Below are 26,482 nucleotides of genomic sequence, written 5' to 3' on the forward strand. Positions count from 1 at the left end.
TATGGTATAGTTTTAGTTCCCTTAATTTCTTAAATACTACAGGTTTGGTGTGGAATATTTGAAACATTATATATGGTGTTTTTGTATTCCAATACACGAGAGGAGGATTCTTGTCCAACGTGTCTCAAGAAGTTTAATTATTTTTATTCATAAGAATTATAATGATAATAACAATACTTGAACTAAAATTTTTGTATATATTATTCTAATCTCTATCACTGGCTTCTTGTGTGGCTATCCATGAGTTTAATTAGAGTAAACCAAATGGCTATCCAGGAGTTTAATTAGACTCAGCCAAACACTTATAAGTGATCGGAAATACCAAATTAACTGATTTGTACCACATACATCCCAAATTAACAGATGAATTAAGTTCGTGTAGGGATTACTGTCTTAATTTTACTCTGAAATAAATCCCAATGTCCCATAGAGGCTTAGAGACAAAGGAACATACAGAGGATAGTGGTTCAGACTAATTGGTGTAACTAAAATATATATTCCCTGAATGAGTTTTCTGGGCTAGCTACCACGGTTGCTCATATATATGTTGCATTTTCGTGTTTCCCCTACTGCAACTTTTGTTCACAGTTAACAACATAATAAACAAGTTCAATAAGCATAAGGTTAAATGTATCTGCATGTAAAACGTACAAATCTGTCTGCTGCATGTAGTTCATTGGTTTCAATTGTAGATAAGATCCTGATTCCTGAAGATGTATATACCTACTTTCTCAGCAATTTGGTAAGTGGAAAACCCAACTTGGTCTTTTTCTACACACCACAGAATGAGATTTTACTTTTCCAATGCCTCTTAAGTTCCTGGTCTTTTTCTACACACTGCATTATATACACGCACCTACTTTCTCAGCTATTTGCTTGTCTAATGTATTTATGAATGTGTTGTTAACGTGTGTCTGTATATTTTAGTTTCAAGACACTCCAAATGAAGACAATTTGAAGCTTATATAATTAGGTTTATACTAGTTAGTTTCTTTCCAGCTTCCATGTCTGGATGCGGTGGCTTTCTAGCATATGTATTGTAAAATTAAAAAAGAACAGCCTTAGGACTCAAACACATCATTAACATTTAAGGTCTATTCTAGAGATAAAGCTATACTTTAAAAAATAAACTTGTTTTTAAAGAGAGCAACCAAAAATATATTTATTACTCATTTAGTTTATGAAACATATATATATCATGATCATAATTCCCTTAAAATACAAGGACAACAGATAGCATGTTATTTATTATTTTAGTGATTTTTCTTTCATACACAGGATAGCATATATAACAAAACAACAAGTAAAAGGCCAACGGAGGATGCTCCTTCCATATCCGTACAAGGCATAGGTCTAAATCTTGTGGTTCTTCGTTGGCACTATTTTCATTGTTGTCAATATATAAAGTTTTCTGAAACTTTGCATCCTGTCTAACCTGCAAGGTATTAGAGTAATATGTTCCAGGTTTCTGTACTCTCCAAGATATAAAACTATTGATCTAACAAAAGTATGTTTGTGGACTTGATAAAAACAAAGGTGAATGACGTTTATTTCATTTTTGTTCAGTGGTATACAAATAACTAATGAAACGAATGTATTCTAGCAGCATCGTATAAGAAACAATATAATTCTTTAAAATGAGTTTGGATTACTTCTTATATATATTCCTTTCACTACATTTTCTAAGGTCTAAGGTCTAGAAAGAAAAGAAGTGAAATGTATAGTTGGCAAGTATGTATATATATATATTAGGAGGGATTTACTTATTTTAATAGTAAATCTACTTAAACTTATTTCACTCAATAAACTCATATTTTACATTAAATTTTAATAATTTAACTATTAAATTAGAAAAAATTAATACATAGATTAAGCTTGCAATGTTTTAAAAAATTTAAAAACTATTTGATATTTTATTTTGTTAATTCAAATTAACAGATAATTATAAAGTTCTTTTATATATTGATTTGAATTAATAAACTGAAATATTAAATAATTTTTAATTTAAAAAAATCTATAGGTTTGATCTATGTATTAAGAGTTTTTAATTCAATGGTTAGATCATTGAAATTTGATGTAGATCATAGATTATTAAGAAGAGTAAATCTAGGTGTGTGTGTATATATATATATATATATATATATATATATATATATATATGTATATGTATATAGAGATGATGTATTTGTTTACTCTAAGAGTAAGTCTACCTTAACTTACTTTGTTCAATAACTTATGTTCGACATCAAATTTTAACAATCCAACAATTGAATTTAAAATTTTTAATGCATAGACTAAGTTTGCAAAATTTAAAAACTTTTTGATACTTCGTTTAATTAATTCAAATTGATTGGTAATCATAAAAATATTTTATACATTAATTTGAATTTATATATAACAAAATATCAAATAATTTTTAAATTTTTAAAAATTTTCATACTTAATCTATATATTAGAACTTTTAATTCAATAATTGGATCATTGAAATTTAATACAGAACATGACACTACAAAAAATGTTACATATAATATTACTATATGAATATTATAAGTAGGTATAAATCTAATTGAATATGTTCACACATAATATAAATGTTGATTTTGAATGGTTTTCAACTAACATATTCTGTGTGTCACTATAATTTATATATATATTTTTTAACAATATATCAACATATATTGTATTTATAATAAATGTAAAAATAATTTTTATTAACAAGTATTTTGTATCATTATAAAGTATATGTCACTATAATATATATATTTTTATAATATAACTAAATTATTAAAAAATAAATTTAAATAGATTTACTTTTAAAATAAGTGAATCACTCATTCAATGTTATTAGTTGGTACTTTTGTTTTTCCCTGATATATAATTTAACTATTAGTTAGTACTTTTGTTTTTATCAGTTATATAATATGTTTAACAAAATTCAACTATATAATATACAGATATTATGGGTTTTTATATTGAATATGTATAACATACAACATTAATAGCACGATCCACCGATGATATATATCGATTTCATATTTTTACATCTTAATTCAATTTCTAATGTAACATATATATTTTGTCGGTACAAATTTATAATATATCTCTACGAACATATCCGGTTTCACTTTTGGTAACTAGGAACACAAATAGTTCGATAGAATGGTATGATTTGAAGGTAATTTAATTAACTCCACAGATTCACGAAGCAAAATGATAGAAATTAAAAGGATATATATATAGGCATGAATCATGACTATATGAAATCGTTTAAAACTGTTTATAAGCAAACTATAGATTAAATGATGTGTGGAATGTATGAGAGCGAATTAGAAATTGTTGTGTTTGGCCAAAAAGAAAGAAAAGAAAAAACGAGAATGGTATGTAATGATCTGGATGCAATTTCATCTCGCTTGCATTAGTGGATTAGTGCATGTTTGGGAGGAATATATAGAAAAATGCTTTCTTATTTTGTTATCATCATGACACTTGGGTCTGTCTCTCACCATGATTATCAAATATATTGGGATTCTCTTTTCATTGGTTTCAGCTTCTACTCAATGGTGGTCCTTACTCTTTTAATTACTTGCTTTTATTATAATTAACTTAAGAGTTGTTATCTTTCCCCAATAATTAATTCAAATGTTTTTTAGTTACCAAATTGGTTTATACTTTATCGTAATGCAAATACTTTCACTTTTGGAAGGCTTATTTAATTATTGTTAGGTACAAATGTGAACAATATTATTATATCTTATAAAACTAGCATTTTAAATGCACATGTTTATTATATATACATAATTTAAATTTATAGTAAACTATATATATATATATAGTATTTATTTATCGATAATTTATTTTAAAATATTAATATTTAACTCATAAATAATTACGATAAATAAAAATTGAATTAAATAAAAGTTAATTTTTTTTACAATTTTTTTCATTAAAGAAAAATCTCTAAAAATATATGAATTCATATTTAATATATTGAAGTTAATAGTTAATAAAAATATTAAAACATTTTGATACATTAAGCACATTATTTCAAATGAACATATGGCTCAAAAAAAACATTTGAACTTTTTTTTTAAAGTGTAAAATCTTCCATGCATCCTCATAATTTACACTAAAACAATAATTTTATATAGATTTTTTTTCCTTTTAATCAATCTAATAATTGAATTGTAACTATATATTTCCTCAATTGCTTAATTATGTCAATTTTCATCAAAATTAAACAATTATTAATATATAATTAACACAGGATTTTATAGATATTATCTAATGATACGAACTTTCAATCAATCATAGATTTGTATTATGACTATAAATTTACATAGATTTATATTATGACTATAATAAATTTATAGAAAGTTAGCATGTATAATATGAGATTTTAGTTTTGTTAGGATTATTCTCTTGGAGTTGGAGTATGTCTTAATTTGCTAATGTAGTTAATGTATATTATTGATCTTGTCTATTGTCTGTTATTTAAAATTAAGGAGCACGTGGAAGGAATTGAATTAATTATGTGAATTAATTAAGTAAGGATCTCATAATGTTTGGGCAAAGATGTTGACATGGTTCAAGACTCATAGAATGCTGTTCCAGAAAAGGATTCGTCAAAGTAAATATAATTTGAAAAGTTTATAAAACAAAATAAAATTGGATGCATAACTAGAAAGAATATAATTAAGTGCAGGAAACAATTTAGCTTTAAGTGGAAGAAGCAAGCCCATGAGATTACTTGCGATACCACCCTCGGCCCACAAAAAACGCATTTTGTTTGGGCAAAAACCCGAATGAGCCCAACTAAATCAAGCCCAACTGATGGATGAATAACTTCATTTTTATTTGCTTTGAGAAAGAAAATGAAGGGACACCGACCGACCTGGGACCACATTTCTGTCCCGTTGTTGAAAAGGTTTCAAAATATATTTTAATGATTAAAAAGTCATTCTTCTACTTGGAAGCTATCTCATCCTCCTTCAATGTTAAAATTTGGTTCTTAATTTTAAAAACTGTGCAAGGTACTTTTATTATTAAAACTTGAGAAAAAATCTTTTTTTAAATAAATTAAAATATAAAAATCATATAGTAAATAGTTACTTAAAGAAGACACGCGGTTTGCGACGAAAAATATATTAGAAGTGGAAAAATAGTTTAAATTTTTAGTTTTTTTGTGTAAAAAAAGAAAGTAAAAAAGTTTATATAAATAGAGACTAATGTAATTATTGAAACATGTTATATATATTTTTATTGAAAGACTTCAATGTTTTTTTTTTGCTAAAAGTATATTTTTTTCTTGATGATTAAAGTCTAATTTCTTTTAAAATAAATAGATTATAAAAATTAGATTACTCTGTTAAGTCAAAAGATGATCTTAGATTCCTCGGAATATAAGTTGTAATGATAATAAACTTAAACGTTTTTCAAATAATAGTTTTACAGATCATACTATAAGACGAATTAATATAGATGATTGATTATGATGACATGTAGTCTCTTAGATGAACTACTTCGTCTATAGGACAAATGTATTTATTATATATCATTTATGATGTCTAATAACCAAATCATATTTGTATATGACATTCCTTAACAAATCAAAAGGAATAAAAGGCTTCTTCAGTACTTGCATTTCAAAAAGGAATGAAGACATGCTTTGTGTTTGAGAAAGGACAAGCAAATTTCTTGAAATATGCCAAATCTTAGAAAAAGTCATTCCTAAATTACACATGTAATAGTCCTTCTGTTTGGTACCAAAAAGGTGCTAAGTGACCTCTTTGATCAAATAAGAAGTGACCAAAAATGTTCACAATCATCTTTATGAAGCACCTAAAGAAGCTTGAAAACTCAGGAAAAAAAAAAAAGAACAACCTTTGTAATTCATATTCATTCTTTCTATAAAAAAGCTTTATACTTAAATTAGTTGTATCACGTTTTGATAGTGAGATGAAACAACAAGTGATTTTCTAACTTTAACTTTGTGTTACTGCTTAAAGCCTGAAGAGGTTTTGTTTTAAAGAATGCTTGGTTATTGAGGTCTAAAGAGGCTATGTTTTAAAGAATATTTTGTTGTTGAAACTTGAAGAGGCAAGTTAAGGAACACTTAGATTGAGTTAGAAGTGACTTGTAAAAGAATACTGGTATCTTTATAGAAGATAGTAGAACTTGATCCTATTGATCAAGAATTGGATGTAGTTTCAATGATTGAGACAAACTATTATAAAAATACCGTGTATTCTTTTCTCTTGACTCTTTGTCTGCACTCGTAAGGATTTTTATACTACTTCACTATTTCAAAAATGTATTGAGTTTTTGATAGACACTATTCAACCCCCTTTCCAATGTCTCTTTTTTCTCCATAGTTTGGTATCAAAGCTCAACCTTTGATGGGGTTGAGCATCTAATCATGCTAAAAGAAAAAATCCTAAGATGGAGAGCAATGAAGGTTAGTACCTACCTGAAGGAGCTTTTCTTACAATGCCTCTAGCCTTTAATAGAGAGTACTACCCATATTAGAAGGATGGGATAGAGATGTTCATCAAGTCTACCTAATACCATCTTTGGAAGATCATCACAAGTAGTGATGTTCTTGTAACTAAGCAAAAAGACTACAACATTTTGCAGCATAACACAAAGGCAATATACATCTTAACTTGCTCTTTGTTAAGAATGGAGTACAACAAGTTCTTCAGTTGTAAGACTGTTAAGAAAATGTGGGAAGTTATTAAGGTAATTCATGAGGATATTGTAAGAATGGATTAAAACCTTTGAGAACTGAATTCTCCAAAGCTCAGAACAATATCAAGATCTTGGATAGTCTTCCAAAGATTTGAAAACCAAAGGCCACCTCTATATCATAAGCTCGTAACCTTAAAACTCCTACATGGACGAGCTCCTAGGACATTTGAACAACATGGATCATTTGAAAACTAATAATTTTGTTGTTCTAAGGATTGATGAAATCAATAAAAAGAAGGATAAGGGAAAACTATGAAGGTTGAGTATGAGCATAGTAGCTCAGATAAAGGATCTAAAAACTCAATGAGTAATGAGATATCTCTCATGTTCAAGAAATTTATAAGAACATGCTAAAAAAATAAAGGAAGATTGAGGAGTTTCCATAAAAGGAATGATGGGTTCAAGAGAGTTGTCCAAGAAAAAATTAAAGAGGTCATCTACTATGAATGTAAAAAGCTTGGACATATGAACATTGAATGTCCAAAACTCAGAAAGTGATGGACCAACAAAAAAGAAGACCAAGAAGAGTCTGATGACACCTGGGAGGTTTTGGACAACAATAACAACAATAGTTCAGATGATGAATCGGTTAACATTTGTCTCAGGATAGATATAGACAAAACAAGATTGAAGGTAGAATTTGACTCTAACTCTTGTTCTTCTGATAGTTTTGATGAATAGGAGATGTCCTATGAAACTCTTTTGGAAAACTATTACATGATCACTCTTAAGTACAAAAAATTTAAAATGCAAATTATTGAAAATAGAAAATGAAAAACGCAATAATTATCTATCAAACGCTACCAAAGAGATTTAGATTTTTAAACACAAAATCACAAGCAATGAATCACCTAGGGTTACAATATTACAGACTGAAAACATACAACTTAGGAATGATCTTGCTAAATTTGTGGATGAATCTTCTAAAATGAATATGCTTTTAAAGCATAGAAGATTGCCATCTGACAAAAGTGATCTTGGTTTTAACGAGACAGAGTTTAAGACATCATTATCTAGACCTAAGACTATTCTCTATAACATTTGCAAAAAAAAAAAAAAAAAAAACATCCTCCTAACAGATATAAAAATAAATAGAAATAAAGAATAGTAATTAAGTCTAAGGTCAAGGGTACTAACAAAAGAGGACCCAAAACGATTTGGGTACCAAGGTCTCAAATAATTCCTGTTATAGATATCTATGGTGAAAAGAATGTCATCTTTCATAATTTTTCTTCACCCAGAATACCTCAAAAAATGAGATAGTTGAAATAAAAAAACAAACCTTATAAGAAATAACTAGAACATTTTTTTGTGAAAATTCTTTATCAAAAACTTTTGGGTAGAAGTAGTAAACATTGTTTGTTACATCCAAAACATAATATTTGATCAGACGAATATTGAATAAGAATTTCAATGAATTGTGGAGAGGAAGAAGACTCAACATATCATACTTCCATCCATTTGGATGTGAATGTTATATCCTTAACACTAAGGATCAACAAATGCTTAGGTAGTTACTTAAAGAGACAAGTCAAAGAATATTTAGGTTGAGGTAGAAGTAATTTGTAAAATAATATTTGTATCTTTGTAAAAAATTATAAAACTTGACCAGGTTAATCAAGAACTATACTTAATCTCGATGGTTGAGATGAATTATTATAAAAATATTGTGTATTATTTTCTCTTTACTCTTTATCTGCACTTATAAAACTTTTGATACTACTTCACTATTTTAAAAAATGTTTGAATTTTTTATTGACATTATTCAATTCCCTTCTAATCTCTCTCTCACATAGCCTAACAATATAAACAAAGTTTAAAACAAATTTGAAAAAGTATTTTTCAAAATAAAATAAGTATATATCTAAATCTTTGGTTAATTATGAGTCTCTTTTGTCAATAGTGTGACCTTTTTAATTTATAAAAAATAATAATAATTTTTTTAATGAACCTAAAACTTAATTTTTAATAACGTTATATGTGAACCGTCCAAATAACGTTATTCTTGGACAAAATGGATTTTACCTTTCCCATAAATCTTTTCAATGAGCTCCCACTTTTTACTTTGGTAGAAAATTTCATGTTATAAAAAGCAGTATTTTTTGTATTTTTGGAAGTTGTCTTCTATGTACAGGTGTCTGATGATCTCGATTTCTTGTTACCAAAGAGTGGGGAGAAACAAAACTTGTGATGTAGCCTATGCATTTAATCCAGGAAACACTTTGTCTACTTACATGCATACAAATCATCGCTGTATAGGTACTATTAGAAAGAAAAAAAACACTAATGTTTGCCAAACCTATTTGTTAAAATTTACAAAATGAGTTAATAGTCGGGTCCAATATAACTCACCCTAGCTATAAGATTATGCTTGCCTTTAACCACGAATCTTGTATGAGGGACAAGGATAAAATTCCACCATATATAATAAATGTATGGGTGAAAGAAAGAAGAAGAAAAGATAAAGAAAGAAAATTACAGTGATAAACGTAATAAATAAAGTGACGAGAAAAGAATAGTAGAATTTAAGAAAATTTAATAAAAAAGAAAATAGAAAAAGTGCATATATATATATTCGAAAACAAAATCGTTAATATAAGTCTCGTCATTACAGCCAAGGAAACATTGCATTTGGATCGAAACATGTTGAGAAATGTAGCGATTTGATAACTTTTGACTTAAGTTACTGATCATTTCCAACTTTTTGCAACATAAACATGCAGTAAGGTTTTATAGACAAATGGACTCATGCTATGATTAAGGCTCATGCACGTTCTCTTTTTGGTCCCCTTGGTTGCTTTTTCGTTTCTTCGAAAAAAAAAAAACAAAAGAGGAAGAATCATCATATATAGGATGTGTTTGGAAATATTTTTGAAAATTAGATTATTTCAATAATAAATTATACATAAGATCAGCTATTGTTACAATCAGAATTGTAATATATTAAATACATCGAAATGACATAGGAGAGATTGTATAATTGAAAATTACTTAAAAAGAAAAAAGAATAAAATTAAGATTATTTATATTATAATAAGATGTATATATTTTTTGATAGTTTATTGTTTAAGAATTTTATAATTAAGTGTACCTTGACTCTTGACTCGAACGATTTAAGAATAGATGATTTTATAGAAAAGTTTTTAAAAAATGTGAGTGAAGATAAAATACATTAAATAATTTATAATCGTTTCTAAGGATAGACGTATAAAAAAAGATTATTTACGAGAGATTTTAATCAACAAAGAGTTGAGTGAAATGTAGTCACATACCAATAAAGAGTTAAGTAAAGTGAAGTTTATGAGTAGTAAAATTTAAAGAGTTTTACAAAAATAAATTTTTGTTTGGACAAATTTACTAAAAAAATATTTTAAAATATTTAATTTTGTTTGAATATAATAAAATAATTAATCAGTTTTTATATCATTAATAATTTTTTCAAAAAAAATTATAAATTTCAAATTATCATATTCGTAAATTATTTACAAACTTCAGTTATATTATTATAAATATACAAAAAGAATTCAAACAATTTTTTTTCTTCTTCTACAAAATAGCTAAAATGGTGGAAATTAATTTTTCCAAACACGCTCATAGTAAAGTGTCCAAAAAATTTATTCATCTTTTTATTATTTTTATTTACAAATAACTCACAATTAATGTGAATGCGACTACTGATAATAACCTAGAATAAGGACAGAGAATTAAGGAGTCGAATTCGTGCTTATCTATTATTAACAGAAATAAATCCAAATTAATATATATATATATATGTTGGGATACAACCAAAGTCCCGCATCGTTTAAACAAGAGGATGAACATGAATTTATATATACACAATTGTCTCTATTGGTAGAGAGACCTTTTTGAGTGATATCTAAAAGTAAAACCGTGAAGACTTGGATCCAAAACGGACAATATCTCACCAATATGGAGATATGTGTATATGCGTGGAACCCCTATCGATGCCCAACTACTATATATATATATATATATGAATTCCCTCGAGAGAAAAAAATTCAATTTGGCAAGGACGACGTTAGGACGGAGGAAGAGACGAAGGGCACATAATTCAAAGTTATGCATCATTATTGAACATGAAATGCATATAGTATATAATTCAAGTCAAGACAATCCCTATTTTGTAGGTTTCCTATTTGTATTTGTAAAGTTATGGCACAAATTTCTTCCATATTTCCTGTTTTAAGGAAAACACGTTTCCTTGATTTTAGGCCATGATTCCATGCATGGTTTCCTCTTTTTTGCTCCTTGTTTTGTTCCAGGTTTCCTTATTCTGGGTGCATACGCTTCTTCTCAATGCCTATATAAGGCATCAAGCATTTGGAGCAAATTGCAATTGATTCAGCAATCTACACACTTGAGAAAAATCATACATAGAGAGGAAAGATTCAAGAGAGTATTTTTAGTCTATATTTGAGAGATTATCTCTTTGTTCTCATGATATTAGAGAACTTCTTGTACTCTCCTATTTTCTACATAGTGGAATTATCTTGCTCTTGATCGCCCGTGGTTTTTTCTCCGTCTTTGGAGTTTCCACGTAAACTTGGTGTGTATTTATTTTTCTTGTCTCTCTACTTACTTCTCTCTATCTCTAATTAACTTGATCCGGTGCTTCCGCATTCCGCTCATTCTTTCTGATACCCAACAAGTGGTATCAGAGCTACTTGTTTAATTAGAGATTCAATATGTCTACCGTCACTAAATTTGACATTGAGAAGTTTGATGGCAAGATTTGTTTTTCTATTTGGAAAGTCCAAATGAAAGCCGTTCTTACACAGAATGGATTGAAGAAAGCTTTAGATGGAAAAGCCAAAAAGCCGGTCAACATGACTGATGAGCAATGGGACGAGTTGGATGAAAAGGCGCTTTCAGCAATCCAACTATGCTTGTCCAAGGAGGTTCTTCGTGAAGTAGCAAATGAAACAACCGCTGCTGCTTTGTGGCTGAAATTGGAATCTCTTTATATGACCAAAAGTCTCGCAAACAAGCTTCGTCTCAAAGAAAGACTATATACGATTCGTATGGTCGAAGGTACTCCTATTCAATCTCATCTTAATGAGTTTAATTCTATTATCATGGATTTGGAAAATATTGAAATTAAAATTGATGATGAAGATAAAGCTGTTTTGTTGATTGTCTCATTACCTTCTACCTATAAACACTTTAAAGAAATTATGTTGTATAGCAACAATGATACCTTATCCTTTGAAGATGTTAAATCTAATTTGTTGTCCAAAGAAAAGTTTGATCTTGATATCCACTCTGAGGACAAGGGTGAGGGTTTAAGTGTCAGGGGTAGAACTCAAGAAAAAGGGAGTACCAGTAACAAGAAAAGTAGATCCAAATCCAGAGGGCGTAAATCCAACAAAACCTGTCGTTATTGCAAGAAATTTGGGCATGATATCTCCGACTGCTTTATCTTGAAAAAGAAACAAGAAAGGCAAGAAAAAGGTAAAAATCCTGCTGAAGCTGCTAATGTTGAAACTGATTCTGATGGTGATGTTATGATATCTGTCTCTTCTGATAAGAGGAGCAAAACTGAATGGATTCTTGATTCTGGATGTACATTTCATATGTGTCCTTATAAGGACTTATTCACCACTCTTGAACCTGTTGATAGTGGTGTTGTCTTGATGGGTAATGACACCCAATGCAAGATTGCAGGAATAGGTACTATTCAGATCAAGACTCATGATGGCACTATCAAGACTCTTTCCAATGTTCGCTTTATTCCTGACTTGAAGCGAAATCTAATTTCTCTTGGCACCCTAGAGTCTCTTGGGTGCAAGTATTCAGCTGAAGGTGGAGTTCTAAAGGTATCAAAAGGTGCTATTGTTTTATTAAAAGCTAACCGTATTGGTAGTTTGTATATCTTGCAAGGATCTATAGTGACAGGATCAGCAACTGTCTCATCTTCTATGTCTGATAAAGATGCCACCAAATTATGGCACATGCGCCTGGGCCATATGAGTGAAAAAGGCATGCACCTTCTGAGCAAGCAAGGTCTCCTTGGTAATCAAGGCATCGGTAAGTTGGAGTTTTGTGAACATTGTGTCTTTGGGAAGCAGAAAAGAGTTAGCTTCTCCACTGCAACTCACCGCACAAAAGGTACCCTTGATTACATTCATTCTGATCTTTGGGGTCCTTCTAAAGTTCCATCTTATGGAGGATGCCGTTATATGATGACTATTATTGATGATTTTTCTCGTAAAGTCTGGGTCTATTTTCTAAGGCACAAAAATGAAACATTCCCCACTTTTAAGAAGTGGAAAATTCTTGTTGAAACTCAGACAGGAAAGAAAGTCAAGAAGCTCAGAACGGATAATGGATTGGAGTTCTGTGAAGGTGACTTTAATGAGTTCTGCGCAAATCATGGTATTGCTAGACACAAAACCATTCCAGGTAAACCCCAGCAGAATGGTGTTGCAGAACGTTTAAACAGAACTATCCTTGAGAGAGCTCATTGTATGCTCTCAAATGCTGGGTTATGGCATCAACGTGAGTTGTGGGTCGAGGCAGCATCTACAGCTTGCTACTTGATCAACCGATCTCCACACTCTTCACTTAATTTCAAGATTCCAGAAGAAATTTGGTCAGGTAATCCTATTGATTATTCTAATTTAAGAATTTTTGGATGTCCTGCATATGCACATGTTAATGATGGAAAATTAGCTCCTAGAGCTATTAAGTGCATATTTCTTGGTTATGCATCTGAATCTAAAGGTTATCGTTTATGGTGTTCTGAGTTTAAGTCACGAAAATTAATTCTTAGTAGAGATGTGACTTTTAATGAGGATGCATTATTATCTTCTGGAAAACAATCATCTGTGTCTTCTTCCAGTACTAATAATCTGCAAGGTACTAGCGAGAAGGTGGAGTTAGAGTTAAAATCTGTAGCTCCTAATGTTGATGTTCCATCTTCCTCTACCACTGAGTCTAGCATTGATGATCATGGTGATGATCATCCTATTCAGCAACAGGAAGAATATAATATTGCACGAGATAGGACAAGAAGACAGATAAAATTGCCAGCTAGATACACTGATGACAATTTGACTGCTTATGCATTGTCAATTGCACAAGAGGTAAATGATGATGTTGAACCTGCCAGCTATAGTGAAGCTGTTTCTTGTGTTGATTCTGCTAAGTGGCTAGTGGCTATGAATGAAGAAATTGAAAGTCTTCACAAGAACAACACTTGGAATTTGACAAAGCTCCCCAAAGGCAAACGACCTCTAAGGTGTAAATGGATCTATAAGAAGAAAGATGGCATTCCAGGGGTTGAAGATCCTAGATGCAAGGCGCGATTAGTCGTTAAAGGCTTTTATCAAAAGGAAGGTATTGACTTTAATGAGATTTTCTCACCTGTTGTTCGTCATACTTCCATTCGTATTTTGCTTGCTTTTGTTGCTCTGTTTGATTTAGAATTAGAGCAACTTGATGTAAAGACAGCTTTTCTACATGGAGAGCTGGAAGAAGAAATTTATATGGATCAGCCTGAGGGATTTGTTGTTCCTAGTAAGGAGCATCTTGTTTGTCAATTAAAGAAATCTTTATATGGCCTCAAGCAAGCACCCAGACAATGGTATAAAAAATTTGATTCCTTTATGATTGGGCAAGGTTATTCCAGGAGTAAATATGATGATTGTATTTATTTTCAACAATTTCCTGATGGAACTTTCATATACTTGTTACTTTATGTTGATGATATGTTGATTGCATCACGTGACAAGTCTTTGATCAGCAAATTGAAAGCTCAACTCAATAATGAGTTTGAGATGAAGGAATTAGGTGCAGCTAAGAAAATTCTTGGCATGGAGATTCATAGAGATCGACAAGTTGGTAAATTATTCTTATCTCAACAAAAATATATTGAGAGATTACTTGACAGATTTAATATGAATAATTGTAAACCTGTTTCTACTCCACTTGCTGCACATTTCAAGTTATCTTCAGACCTTTGCCCACAAACAAAAGAAGAGATGGAGCGTATGTCACACGTTCCATATGCTAGTGCAGTTGGCAGTTTAATGTATGCTATGGTGTGCACTAGACCTGATTTAGCATATGTTGTTAGCATGGTGAGCCGATACATGCATAATCCTAGAAAGGATCACTGGAGTGCTGTAAAATGGATTTTTCGGTATCTTAAAGGTACTAGTAATATTGGCTTGGTGTTTGACAGAAACAAAGCTACAACTAATAATGTTGCAGGTTTTGTTGATTCGGATTATGGTGGTGATCTTGATAGAAGAAGATCTCTTTCTGGCTACATTTTTACTCTCTGTAATTCTGCTATCAGTTGGAAAGCTTCACTTCAATCTATTGCAGCATTATCTACAACAGAAGCAGAATATGTTTCAGCAACAGAGGGTGTGAAAGAGGCTCTCTGGATCCGAGGTTTGGTCAAAGAACTTGGTCTCACACAAGATGTTCTTACTGTATTTTGTGATAGTCAGAGTGCCATTCATTTGACTAAGAATAGTCGTTACCACGACAAGACCAAACACATAGATGTTAAACATCACTTTATCCGAGATATTGTTACTATTGGTGAAGTTCTACTACAAAAGGTACATACATCTGAGAATCCAGCAGATATGCTTACTAAGCCACTTCCGAATGCCAAGTTTCAGCATTGTTTGGGCTTGGTTGGTCTCTACAACAAATGATTGCCCCTCTGGGGCTTTATCTGGCGATGAGCAACTTATTAAATTTGAGCCAAGGTGGAGATTGTAAAGTTATGGCACAAATTTCTTCCATATTTCCTGTTTTAAGGAAAACACGTTTCCTTGATTTTAGGCCATGATTCCATGCATGGTTTCCTCTTTTTTGCTCCTTGTTTTGTTCCAGGTTTCCTTATTCTGGGTGCATACGCTTCTTCTCAATGCCTATATAAGGCATCAAGCATTTGGAGCAAATTGCAATTGATTCAGCAATCTACACACTTGAGAAAAATCATACATAGAGAGGAAAGATTCAAGAGAGTATTTTTAGTCTATATTTGAGAGATTATCTCTTTGTTCTCATGATATTAGAGAACTTCTTGTACTCTCCTATTTTCTACATAGTGGAATTATCTTGCTCTTGATCGCCCGTGGTTTTTTCTCCGTCTTTGGAGTTTCCACGTAAACTTGGTGTGTATTTATTTTTCTTGTCTCTCTACTTACTTCTCTCTATCTCTAATTAACTTGATCCGGTGCTTCCGCATTCCGCTCATTCTTTTTGATACCCAACAGTATTTGTAGTTGAAGCGTGTGTCTTTATATTATTGTATTTCAAATAACTCTAAATTATTTCAACAGAAGTTAATTACTATTCTATTTTGAGTAAACACAATATAAATTGTGAGAGAGAGTTTGCTAGTCTGCAAAAAAAAATGATTTGTTTTGGATTGGATCCACAAACAGAAAAGCCTAATATCATCTATAGCAAGCACGTTTCTCTTTGGCACTCATAAGTATATACAACACTATGCAAAAAGCTATCTCCCCTAAACATTAAAGGAATATCCTTCAAGAAAACAAAAACAATTAAGGATAGCTTAATTCTGAGTTAGAGTTCCTCATCATTCTGAGTGCCAATTCCTGCAGCTCACCCATGTCATTGTTGTTATATGATATTTTGTTAGAACAAGCTTGGAATGAGAAATAATCATCTCTGCTTTGAACATCATGCATGCTCACTTCATCATTGATGCTGTTATAATCAATTGAATCAAATGAGCTCTGAGGAGATATAGGGTTATTCATGGAAGTGGGACAAAATGGATTGAATGTTTGTCCAACATTCTCTGACCAATTCCTGGACTCCATTTGGTTCTGATCCAGCTGTGCCTTCATTTGCATTAGTTGTGCCTGCAAGCATGCTACCTACATATAAACCAAAAGTGAAAAACTAATTGTGTTAAGAGAAGAAAACCATGACCAATTAATAAGATATGACTTATCGGATATTTGTTTGTATTTTGATATTGATATATGTAATTGACATGAGTATATTTGTAGTCAATAAATAATTGAGTAGTAAGCTAAGAAAAATCATGGTCAACTAATAAGATGAAGGGTTTGTATATTGATGATTAGATAATAGAGTAACATATACATATATTTATTGTCAACAATAATCATATTTTTGGACTGGCTCTTTAATATTCATGGAAGCCAATTCTTTAATAGTATTAATTATCATATAGAGAACAATTAAAACTATGTAATCTAAAACCACCTAATTAATACTTTTTCTCTCTCATCATAAATATCATGTTTCAAAAAATATGTCATAAAATGTCATGTTTATTTTTCAATCTACTATTAGTTTACCTCTTTCCCATTTATGACTCTCATAATATCTTTTGAAGAAAATTTTTAATATTAAAGAATATATTGCTAATACATGTCTAGTTTTAATGAGAATTTTTCATCTCATTTACAAATAAACATAAGGGAAAAAATAAATATTAATAACACATTCTCTAATACATTTTTTTGTCCTAACAATAATATTCCCTAGTTCACTAGGTAAGAGATTGCCATTAACTCTAACAGTTTCTTTTACACATGATGGGAAGAGGATTAAACACGGGTCCTCCTTGGTAAATAAATAGTCTACAAAATATTTAAGAATAAAGTGTTTAATTATTATGTCAATCCATTAATTAATATTAGTTAACTAAAATTTATCTAAATATAAAATTCTTTGTTAAATAAATTGTTTATAGAACAGGTAAGTGTAGAGTGTCTAATTGTTATGTCAACACATTAAAATTACTATTATATATCAGTTATCTAAAACATATCTAAAATTACAAAAATTCTATCACCGGGTAAAATGTGAAAGAAAAAAATTTCTGGGGTTTTGCAAGAGTTGGAAGTAAAGCTGCAGTGCCATAAGCTAGCTTGGCCTTTTCACAAATATATATATATAGAGAGAGGGGAAAGTGTTGAAGTTGTGATGAGGTTAATATATAACTCTATAATGGTATACCTGTTGTTGCAAGGAAAAAATATGGGAGACACAACCATAGACAGGGTCTCTGATGCGAGCTTGAGCTTCATAAGCAATTGTTACCATTGCCTCGCAACGATCGTGATCTGGAATACGCAATAGCAGCTTGGAAACGTTGCTAGCACCGAACACCTTATGGATGCTTGCGAATCTCTCTGCTCCTTGTTCGGAGCTAAAGTATGGTGCAAAGATGCAATCTGCTGCACACTTTCTTCGAAGGAACTTGCATGCCCCACAAGGAGATGATCCACTTCCTGATGAAGCCATCGATACAATATTATTGCTTCTTAGTTTTCTTGTGTATATATAAAATGTTTGAGCTACCTAGGCACACGACCACACTAGGAAATGGTGCAAAAATTATATATATATCCCATAATGGGAATAAGCTTAAGAGACAGAAAGGGAGGGAAGTGTGTCGTGTAACAAATGTGAATGGGCGACATGGGAGGCACATGTGTAGGGTTCTAAGGGGACATACACCCAACACACCCTCTAGTTTTTCAAATGCCCTTTGGTTAGACTATCCTTTACCTCACTTCTCTTTTCACTCCTAACCAAATGCTTGCTTATAAACGTCCAAAATTATTTAGGCTTAAGTTTTGGCACATATTCAAACTATTTTTTTATTCCCCTTAAATAAAGGACTGGAATGAGTCTTGAATGTAAAAAATGTGATTTGAAAAACAATTTCACCAAAAGTTTTATTTCATTAGCAAGTGATTAATTAGTTTTGTAAAAATAAAAAACAAGTGATTAGATTTTCTTAAATAAAATTCCGATTCTCTTTTCAAGTCTAATTAATGAATGAAGACAACCATATCAATATTTCATTAAAACTGACATTTGTTATTTCGCTTTACAATTGCTAAAGAGATGGATACTAATAAGGAAGAAATCATAGGGAGATCAGATGTACCGAGAAAGAAACATAGGGAGGAAAAATAATTAGGATTTTATTTTATTTAATTAGTTCACATTTCTTTACTACTACATTCTATTGAATATTATTGATGATATTTATTTGTCTGATATACACTCGTGTGCCTCTGATCTGCTTTATTACGCGGTTAGTTGAAATTGAGAGACTGAATTTTGGTTTATCTTTCCGCCGAACGCCGCGCCAAGTCTTTGTCGCTTTCTGAAGCTGCCACCTGCCGGTAAAGTCTACCGACAGCTTCCTACTCACTTTCTCATTCAATCCTTATTTATGTTTAATGTCGGTTCAAGATAACATATTTAAAAGAAATATCAAATTATTTTAGCAATTAGGGTAACTAATAACCATTAATCATTTAAAATAAACAAAATTGTTGATACCATAAAATAGTATAAAATTATGGACAAATATATATCAGTAGTGACACAACAATTTTTTTAAGAAACAAGACATTTTTTCAACCAATATTGTTTATTTTTAATGCTCCACATGAATTTATTATATGATTTTAATAATATTAATTTAATCCAACCGTGTTGGTCCAAATATATAGTGAGAACTTTTACTTGTTCTCATTAAAGTGTTAAATTTAAGATATATGTAATCATATGATATCGATTAGTGATATAGTAATGAGATTTAGATAAAGAACTTAAGCTTGATTTTTATTGTAATTCTTTTACTCGTAAAAAAATTTCTGTCCAAGAACTATTATGGTTTCTCATATTTGTGCTTAGGAAAGCGACATCTAAAATAAGGTGACAAAAAGAACAACGTGAAATTATACAACCTTGAACGCTGCGTAGACTTTCTTATGGTATAATGATTTAGGCTTAGTCTAACTTGTTATTTTAATAAGGTTTTGTCTATATATTCTGCTAAAACAAAAGTCTGTTTACAAAATAGAATGCTTTAAAGTTAATTATTATTAACTGCAGCAGAGATGAACTCTTAGGACTTTCTGGCTTGAAAATTAACTACGTAGATTCTTTGATATGATTTAAAACAAGAACGAGTCCGTGTTCATATAACTGTTTCTGAGTTAGAATTATATATAACTAGAATTTTCAGGCTTATAAATGTATGGAGTAAATATATTTTTATATATAATTATTTAATTAAACGAATTGAATTTATTAATTATATTTTAATGAATCAAAACAATATAAATGAAATACCATTTTTATACCTTTTTAGTATATTTCACTTTTTTTTCCATGTTTGCATCTCTTAAGGATAAAATTAAAATAAAAATTTGTAATTATTCACTCCTGATTTTAATTGCCCAAACTAATATTAACTGCTCACTGCTTTTTTTAATAGAGACAGTGACAGAGTGTCTTATTCCTGTTAATACTAATAATAATTTTAATTTAAATGTTAAAAAATAATTTTTATCTAAAAATACATAATCTTAAAACTTAATCTCAATCTCATAATTAGTGTATGAATATTGATCACTATGTAAAAAAGAGAAAATATAAAAGAACGACATAATTAAAAGAGAGATGAAACTAAAATATTCAAATTTATAATATATGAATAGATTAAAAGTGTAACTTTTAATTTATTACCGAATATTACTTTCAAACTAATAATTTTACTTGTGAATACCACCGTCCAATAACTCATCTTTGCATGAACATAAATGGTAGTTGTTGGGCCGTGTAGCCATTATTCCTAATTCAAATGATCACCAAAAGGCAAAAGTGATATCACATCGGTCCACACTATGTTGTTGAGAAATATCAATTTGTACGTGACAACACTAATTATTTCCATCATATAAAACAACATAAACGAAAATGTCCCCTGTTAGAATTTCTTGCTCAACCTTTCATTTCATTTGACTTTAGAGGCAGCTCCACGGCTTAATTAAAAAGGCTTTTATGCTCCCTTTTCACTCAGACAAGTAGTTTGAATTTTGCCTCTGTTTTAAACAATTCTCAAAACGTTCATTTTATTCTTTAAAACATCCAGGATTTCATATCCAATGCAGTTTTGTTTCCTTCAGCACTAATTAAGATGTAAAAGATGTCTTATTCTTAACTTGATTACAGTTTACAGGTTGACAGTCATGTTAGCAAATCTGTTAGCTCTAACATCATTTTGGATTTTTTTTTTTAATTATAATATATGTGCGCTTTATAAATACAAAATAAATGGGGTCAGAGTAACTACACCTAAATGTCGATATTGAACAGAGTCGCAATTCACAAAATGCTTCATTTCACAGAATTTATTATTACACATCAAATTCCTCTTGCGACAGTTTTTTCACTGCATTTTTCTCGTATGGAGATCGAATCCCGTATAAAAAAATTGTAGAATATAATGTACTAATCAATATCCACAATATATATATATATATATATATATATATATATACATAAATATTGGTGGAGTTTACAAACCTAAACGACTATAGGTAATTTGATAATTCAATAAGAGATAATCTTATAAGTCCATCAATAATTACTAGAGTAAAGTCTAATATTATATTAAAAATATAAATTTTTTAATCTAATTTAATCTTACAAAATTTATTTATATAAAATAAAAATTATTTTCACTAATATACTTTATTTTGGTTAAACCAACACTAGTACAAAAATAGGATTTTACGTCACCGCATTTACGTCAGAACTCCCAAAATACGACGTTATAAATACGCGGTGGCATTGTCGTAAATAAAACTAACTAATTTACGTCGGACAAGGGGGAGCCCGACGTAAATTATACATTCTACGTCGGACACAATTACCCTCCGACGTAGATTGCATAATTTACGTCGGACCCCCCCTTGTCCGACGTAAATAATGCACATCACTATCCTTAAAAGAAGGTCACTAGCAGCTGGAGATTTGGAGACATTTCAAAAACTTCTTCTCCTGCGCGTTGAAATCCCTCCGCCTCCTATACTCCTTCCTTCCTTATAATTTTTCTAACATTTCAATCTCCATTCATACGGCAAATGGGTGAGGAAGCAAAAACAGGTGATATTTCTTGGTGAAACCTTTTTTCTTGTTGATAATGTTACAACTTGGTCTACATTAATAATTAGTTCTTGTACTCATTATGTGTTCCTTTTTATATTTTGAGTAGGAACAACCAGTGGCTGAAGCCAAGCTGAGGAGAACAGAGAAGAGAAGCCAGACGAAAAACCAGTAGAGGAAAATAAGGAGGAGAGCCAAGTCCGAGTTGCAGAACGGGGCGTTCTGCTTGGAGAACGGCCCGTTCTCCGTGTAGAACGGGCCGTTCTGCTTGCAATCATTTTTTTTTTTTTTATAAATTTTTTTACAACTTTTTACGTCGGATTTGTTATGTCCGACGTAAATTTACGTCGTATTTGTTATATGTCCGACGTAAATTTTACGTCTCCCACTTTCACGTCACACGTTTTTCCGACGTAAAATCCATAAAATAACCGACGTAGAATGTATATTTTGTACTAGTGAAAAGTTCAATGTGAGATTTTCAAAAGAAAAATCATGTGGAAACTTTTTTTCTTCCATCAATTCACTTTTCAATAAATAAGTCAACAAGACAATAAGAAAATTTGGATATGATCCAAGTTCATGTGTCAATGCTCATACATGTTTAGAAGACCATTACAAACTAAAGAATCAAAATTAAAACTGGCTAGAAGACACTATGATCACATCCTTAAAGTAAGAATTAATTAATGTTTTTGACATTAGTAATAGTAAGAGTAATATCATCAACGATCTAAATGTTTTGAGTACTTGTAATCGTAGTATGAACATTATGCGAATGTTTAGAGGAGCCATTGATGTGATTGAAGGCCTCTGAATCAACAAACCACGGTCAAGAGATGTGAGAGGACTTATCCTAAATGCTCAAAGCAAAAAGTTATCATTTGTTGTAATTTTATGGATTCAAAGCACCACTACCAAAGGTTGCATGGTTGGAAGTTGGACCCACTAAACCTATAGTGCATGGAAAACTTACATCAAACATTATTATGGTTTATTGGGACATTTAGTCATGTAATGTGATTATGTGACAGATTGTTTATAAATAGTTGCATAATTTCTTATTGCACAGAGGAAATGAAATATGACCAAATTGATTGCAAGAAAGTCATTGGAGCTGTCTCATATATTGTCTCCTTTGCCTTTACTTTGAATAGCATTAATTGGAACCCGTAATTGTCTTCAAACCAATTTATGTAGAATTTTTTTACATATCATAGTATATTCTCTCATTAACGGTAAAGAAAAATGAGGAAGCAACATGTGACAAAACTTCACATCCATGTCAAACAAAGAATGTCAAGGCTAGAAAGCTTGGAATACCTCCACCTTTTCCAACTGATATGTACACGTTTCCGCCAAATTACGAAACTATGTTTAATTTCCGCTTCATCGTTTCCTATCCATTCTTGCAGTGTTGAACGAAGACTGGGGCATGTCCCTCAGAAATGGGAGCGAACAAAAGTATCCATTTTAGAAGATGTTCGTTTCGCTTCAAACAAAAATTGTTCCTGTTATATGTCATTTTCTTTTCATGCATGCCTAATTGGCTAAATAATAACTTTGTATATCATTAATATGAATTTCGTGCATGGCAGCAAAGCTCGACGTTGGAGTTGATTTCATTCAAAAGCTATGTATGCTAGCCCCTCACAGGTTTTTGACTATAAGCTTCAAACTGAGAATATGTTTTTGGTTGAGTTATTTATTTTCTCATGATTTTTTTCATGAACTCTCACAGGCTATCTAGTGGTATGCTTTCTCTGGCTAATGGCAGGTACACCATTTGCTTTGGTTTCTAATTTATATTCGCATGCAGTGGCATCAAATTGGGTATTTCAAAGTTGTAATAATAAATAACCAAATATATATATATATATATATTTACATTAATGTCATTCATTGCAGCCTTCGCTTGAGGCACCCTGGCCTATTTTATTACAGCGATTGGCTTGATTTGTTGTGGCACAAGGGGCTGCATGATTCAAATCTATTGGCCACGTATAGGCATCTTAGACCTCTAGGTCTTGGTCCCCCATCTCTGACCATTAAGGTTTGTACTTTGTACTGTTGTATGCATGCATTCTGGCTCAAACTTTATTGCAAGAAATTAATCAAGAAACTAATTAATTATGGCATTGATCATGAAGTTATTTTTTCCTTTACAGCATTCAGTTTCACCCGAGGTTGGAATCCATGGAATTCCATCCAACAATTATTCCAATTCCCTAACTCGAGGTGTAAGGTTGTCCAACTTTTCAATTGGGTATGATTATATTGAGCCTTCTGAATCTGATTCTACTAAAGCCAAAGCAACCAGTGTGTACTTTAAGGTTGGAGGAGTAATTTAATGTTGGTTTTCTTTAATTCTTATTCTTGACTTGCAATCATTGTTCATTTAAGCGCAACATACATGCCTTTCTCTAATGTAGAGATTCTTGCTCATATTTGTTGGGTTTGAAAAATGGCACGATCAATTGTGTAGCGTTTTCACTTTACGCACGATGGAGGTCGCTCTATAAGCACAGATCGAGATGGTTTTTCACTGACTCGCAGGTTGATGAAATTTATTCGACTAAACCTATTTTTCTTTTCTTTTTGTTTGAATAGTTTTGACTTACCACATACTTTTAAAATTCGACGTAGTGGAGGTCCATCTGACAACATGATAGTCGTTAGTCAAGAATCTCGATTTGAAGATGAAAGTGAACACGGCTTTACTAACGTAAGTTACCTTCATTGGTAATCCAAGAGTGAGGAATTAATTGCATGATGCAAACTTGTAACCATCATTTGTATATGTGCTAGTCATATCCAATTTAACTATACAGTACTTGTTTGAATTCAGTATAGTGTTCGGATGGAACTAGGGACTCCAATTCCACCAACCTTGTTAACCTACTACCGGTTTGAAATTTCTGCTGCAAGAGGAATCAAACTTGGACCAGCATTGTTCTTCTCACGGTGAGTTCTATTCAGTTCAGTACTTATCATGCATTACTGCCTTCTGCCATCGCAAGAAAAAAAAATGAAATGAACTTTTTATATAAATTGAAATCAACATATGCACTTAACTTTTATAGAATCTATATTTATTTAACTTCTTTAAAAACTATGGTATATATGTGTGATTTTAACTTTATAGAAAAGCTTAATGTATTATTGTATAGCTGTATCAATTTTGCAATCTTATCTGGCATGTAGGATGAGTGGTGGTTCAGTTATGGGATGCTTTGCTCCATATCAAGCATTTGCAATTGGTGGTCCTGGTAGTGTGAGAGGCTATGGAGAAGGTGCAGTTGGTGTTGGACAGTCGTGTCTGGTATCTACAAGTCAATTATCAATCCCATTGGTATATATATTGCTCATTAATTGACATGTGTCACAAATAATATTATACGTTTGTCTGTATTTTCCTTTTTTCTTCTTTACGTGATATTCATGTAAACAGTGCTATTCAACCTGAAAATCATGAATGCTCTTTTGCTAAGGTTCTAATTTATTCTTCTAATAAATGTTTGTTAACTTTTCTTTTCCCAAGTTGAATTATTGTTTTCTGTTATTCATAAAGAATTTATGAAAAACTCATTTCAATATAATCTCGATAAATATCCATCATGACTCATTTCTAAGAATTTATAATATTTATCATATCTACTGATCATTGTTGATTATCACCTTTCTTTCTCTATTTGCAGAACCAGAAACTAACAGGTGTTATCTTCCTGGACTGTGGATCTGACCTGTGGAGTAGCCATAAAGTTCCGAGTGAGTTTCATATTTAATCATTCAGAAATCCAGTCACAAGTTTACCTCCGAAAACTCTCTCCTTATTCAGCCAGATCACATATAATAACTACATATTTCATCTAAGTCTGAAAACTTGGTCAATTTGTTCTACAATCGATCCATGTTAATGAATACTGGTCCATGATTTTTTGGATATTAATTAATTGGTCTATGCTTTTGGAAATTGATCAATCTCTACTAACATTAACCAACTTTGCTCTCCATTGATCAATATAATCTTTACATCGTTGGTTTACATCTGCACGTGATTTTTTGCTTCTGAGATCCTTATATATAGTATGAGACGTATATCACTTGTTTAACTCTGATCAACATGTGTTAAATTGTAGCTTTAACATTTTAATTCAATGAAAATTACAGACAATCCAGGAAAGAGGCATGGTAAACCAGGAATTGGATTTGGTATTGGGGGTGGCATTCGATTCAAAACCCCGTTGGTTCAAATACAAGTTGATTATGTCATTAATGCCTTTCATAAAGGAACTGCATATTTCGGAATTAGTGATCTGGTTCTATGAATGCTAACATGGCTTAATGTGGCCACATTTTCCACCTTTCTTCATTCTTTAGTTTGAACACAATAACGCTGGATGTTACAAAAAGGACTAAAACTGTGACTTGATGAGTTTCTTATTAAGATCGCAGTGTGAAGAATTTTTGCTGGTTTTCCAGACAGCAACCTACTATGTCTAGTGTACATATTCCACATTCTTTGTACATTACAATATACATTGTTTCACCAATAGAGCAAGTCAATGAGCTTGATTAATGTCACCCTTCAATTTGTGTTAGGACTTCCTTGCCCCATGACGTGTTATTGCTAGTGCTAGTTCAAGTTTATGGAGTTCATTTGTATGGCAATCTATTTGGCTTTAACCTATTGGAACGTGCTGTTGTATACTACTTCTCTTTTTATTTATTAGATTTTTTTGAAAAATTAATTGTCTCAATCCTTAAAAAT

General features: G+C 31.1%; 2 protein-coding genes across 2 annotated transcripts; one reads left to right on the forward strand and one right to left on the reverse strand.

The window, feature by feature from the left end:
• Window positions 1-15,283: 15,283 nt before the first annotated feature.
• Window positions 15,284-18,297, reverse strand: LOC109812061 (LOB domain-containing protein 16). The gene is made up of 2 exons (XM_020375933.3): window positions 17,755-18,297; window positions 15,284-16,640 (listed from the first exon to the last, which is right to left on the reverse strand). Exons 1-2 carry the CDS (start codon window positions 18,040-18,042, stop codon window positions 16,302-16,304), a joined length of 627 nt encoding a protein of 208 aa, XP_020231522.1. The 5' UTR covers window positions 18,043-18,297; the 3' UTR covers window positions 15,284-16,301.
• Window positions 18,298-22,071: 3,774 nt separating this feature from the next.
• Window positions 22,072-26,344, forward strand: LOC109812050 (protein SUPPRESSOR OF PPI1 LOCUS 2, chloroplastic). The gene is made up of 11 exons (XM_020375913.3): window positions 22,072-23,193; window positions 23,310-23,367; window positions 23,453-23,488; window positions 23,620-23,764; window positions 23,880-24,044; window positions 24,197-24,267; window positions 24,358-24,436; window positions 24,560-24,675; window positions 24,916-25,063; window positions 25,410-25,479; window positions 25,882-26,344. The coding sequence occupies exons 1-11, from the start codon at window positions 23,160-23,162 to the stop codon at window positions 26,037-26,039; spliced, it is 1,080 nt and encodes a 359-aa protein (XP_020231502.1). The 5' UTR covers window positions 22,072-23,159; the 3' UTR covers window positions 26,040-26,344.
• Window positions 26,345-26,482: the final 138 nt, after the last annotated feature.

Source organism: Cajanus cajan, chromosome 7, assembly GCF_000230855.2.
Source record: "Cajanus cajan strain Asha chromosome 7, NIPB_CcT2T_4, whole genome shotgun sequence".
Taxonomy (NCBI): domain Eukaryota; kingdom Viridiplantae; phylum Streptophyta; class Magnoliopsida; order Fabales; family Fabaceae; genus Cajanus; species Cajanus cajan.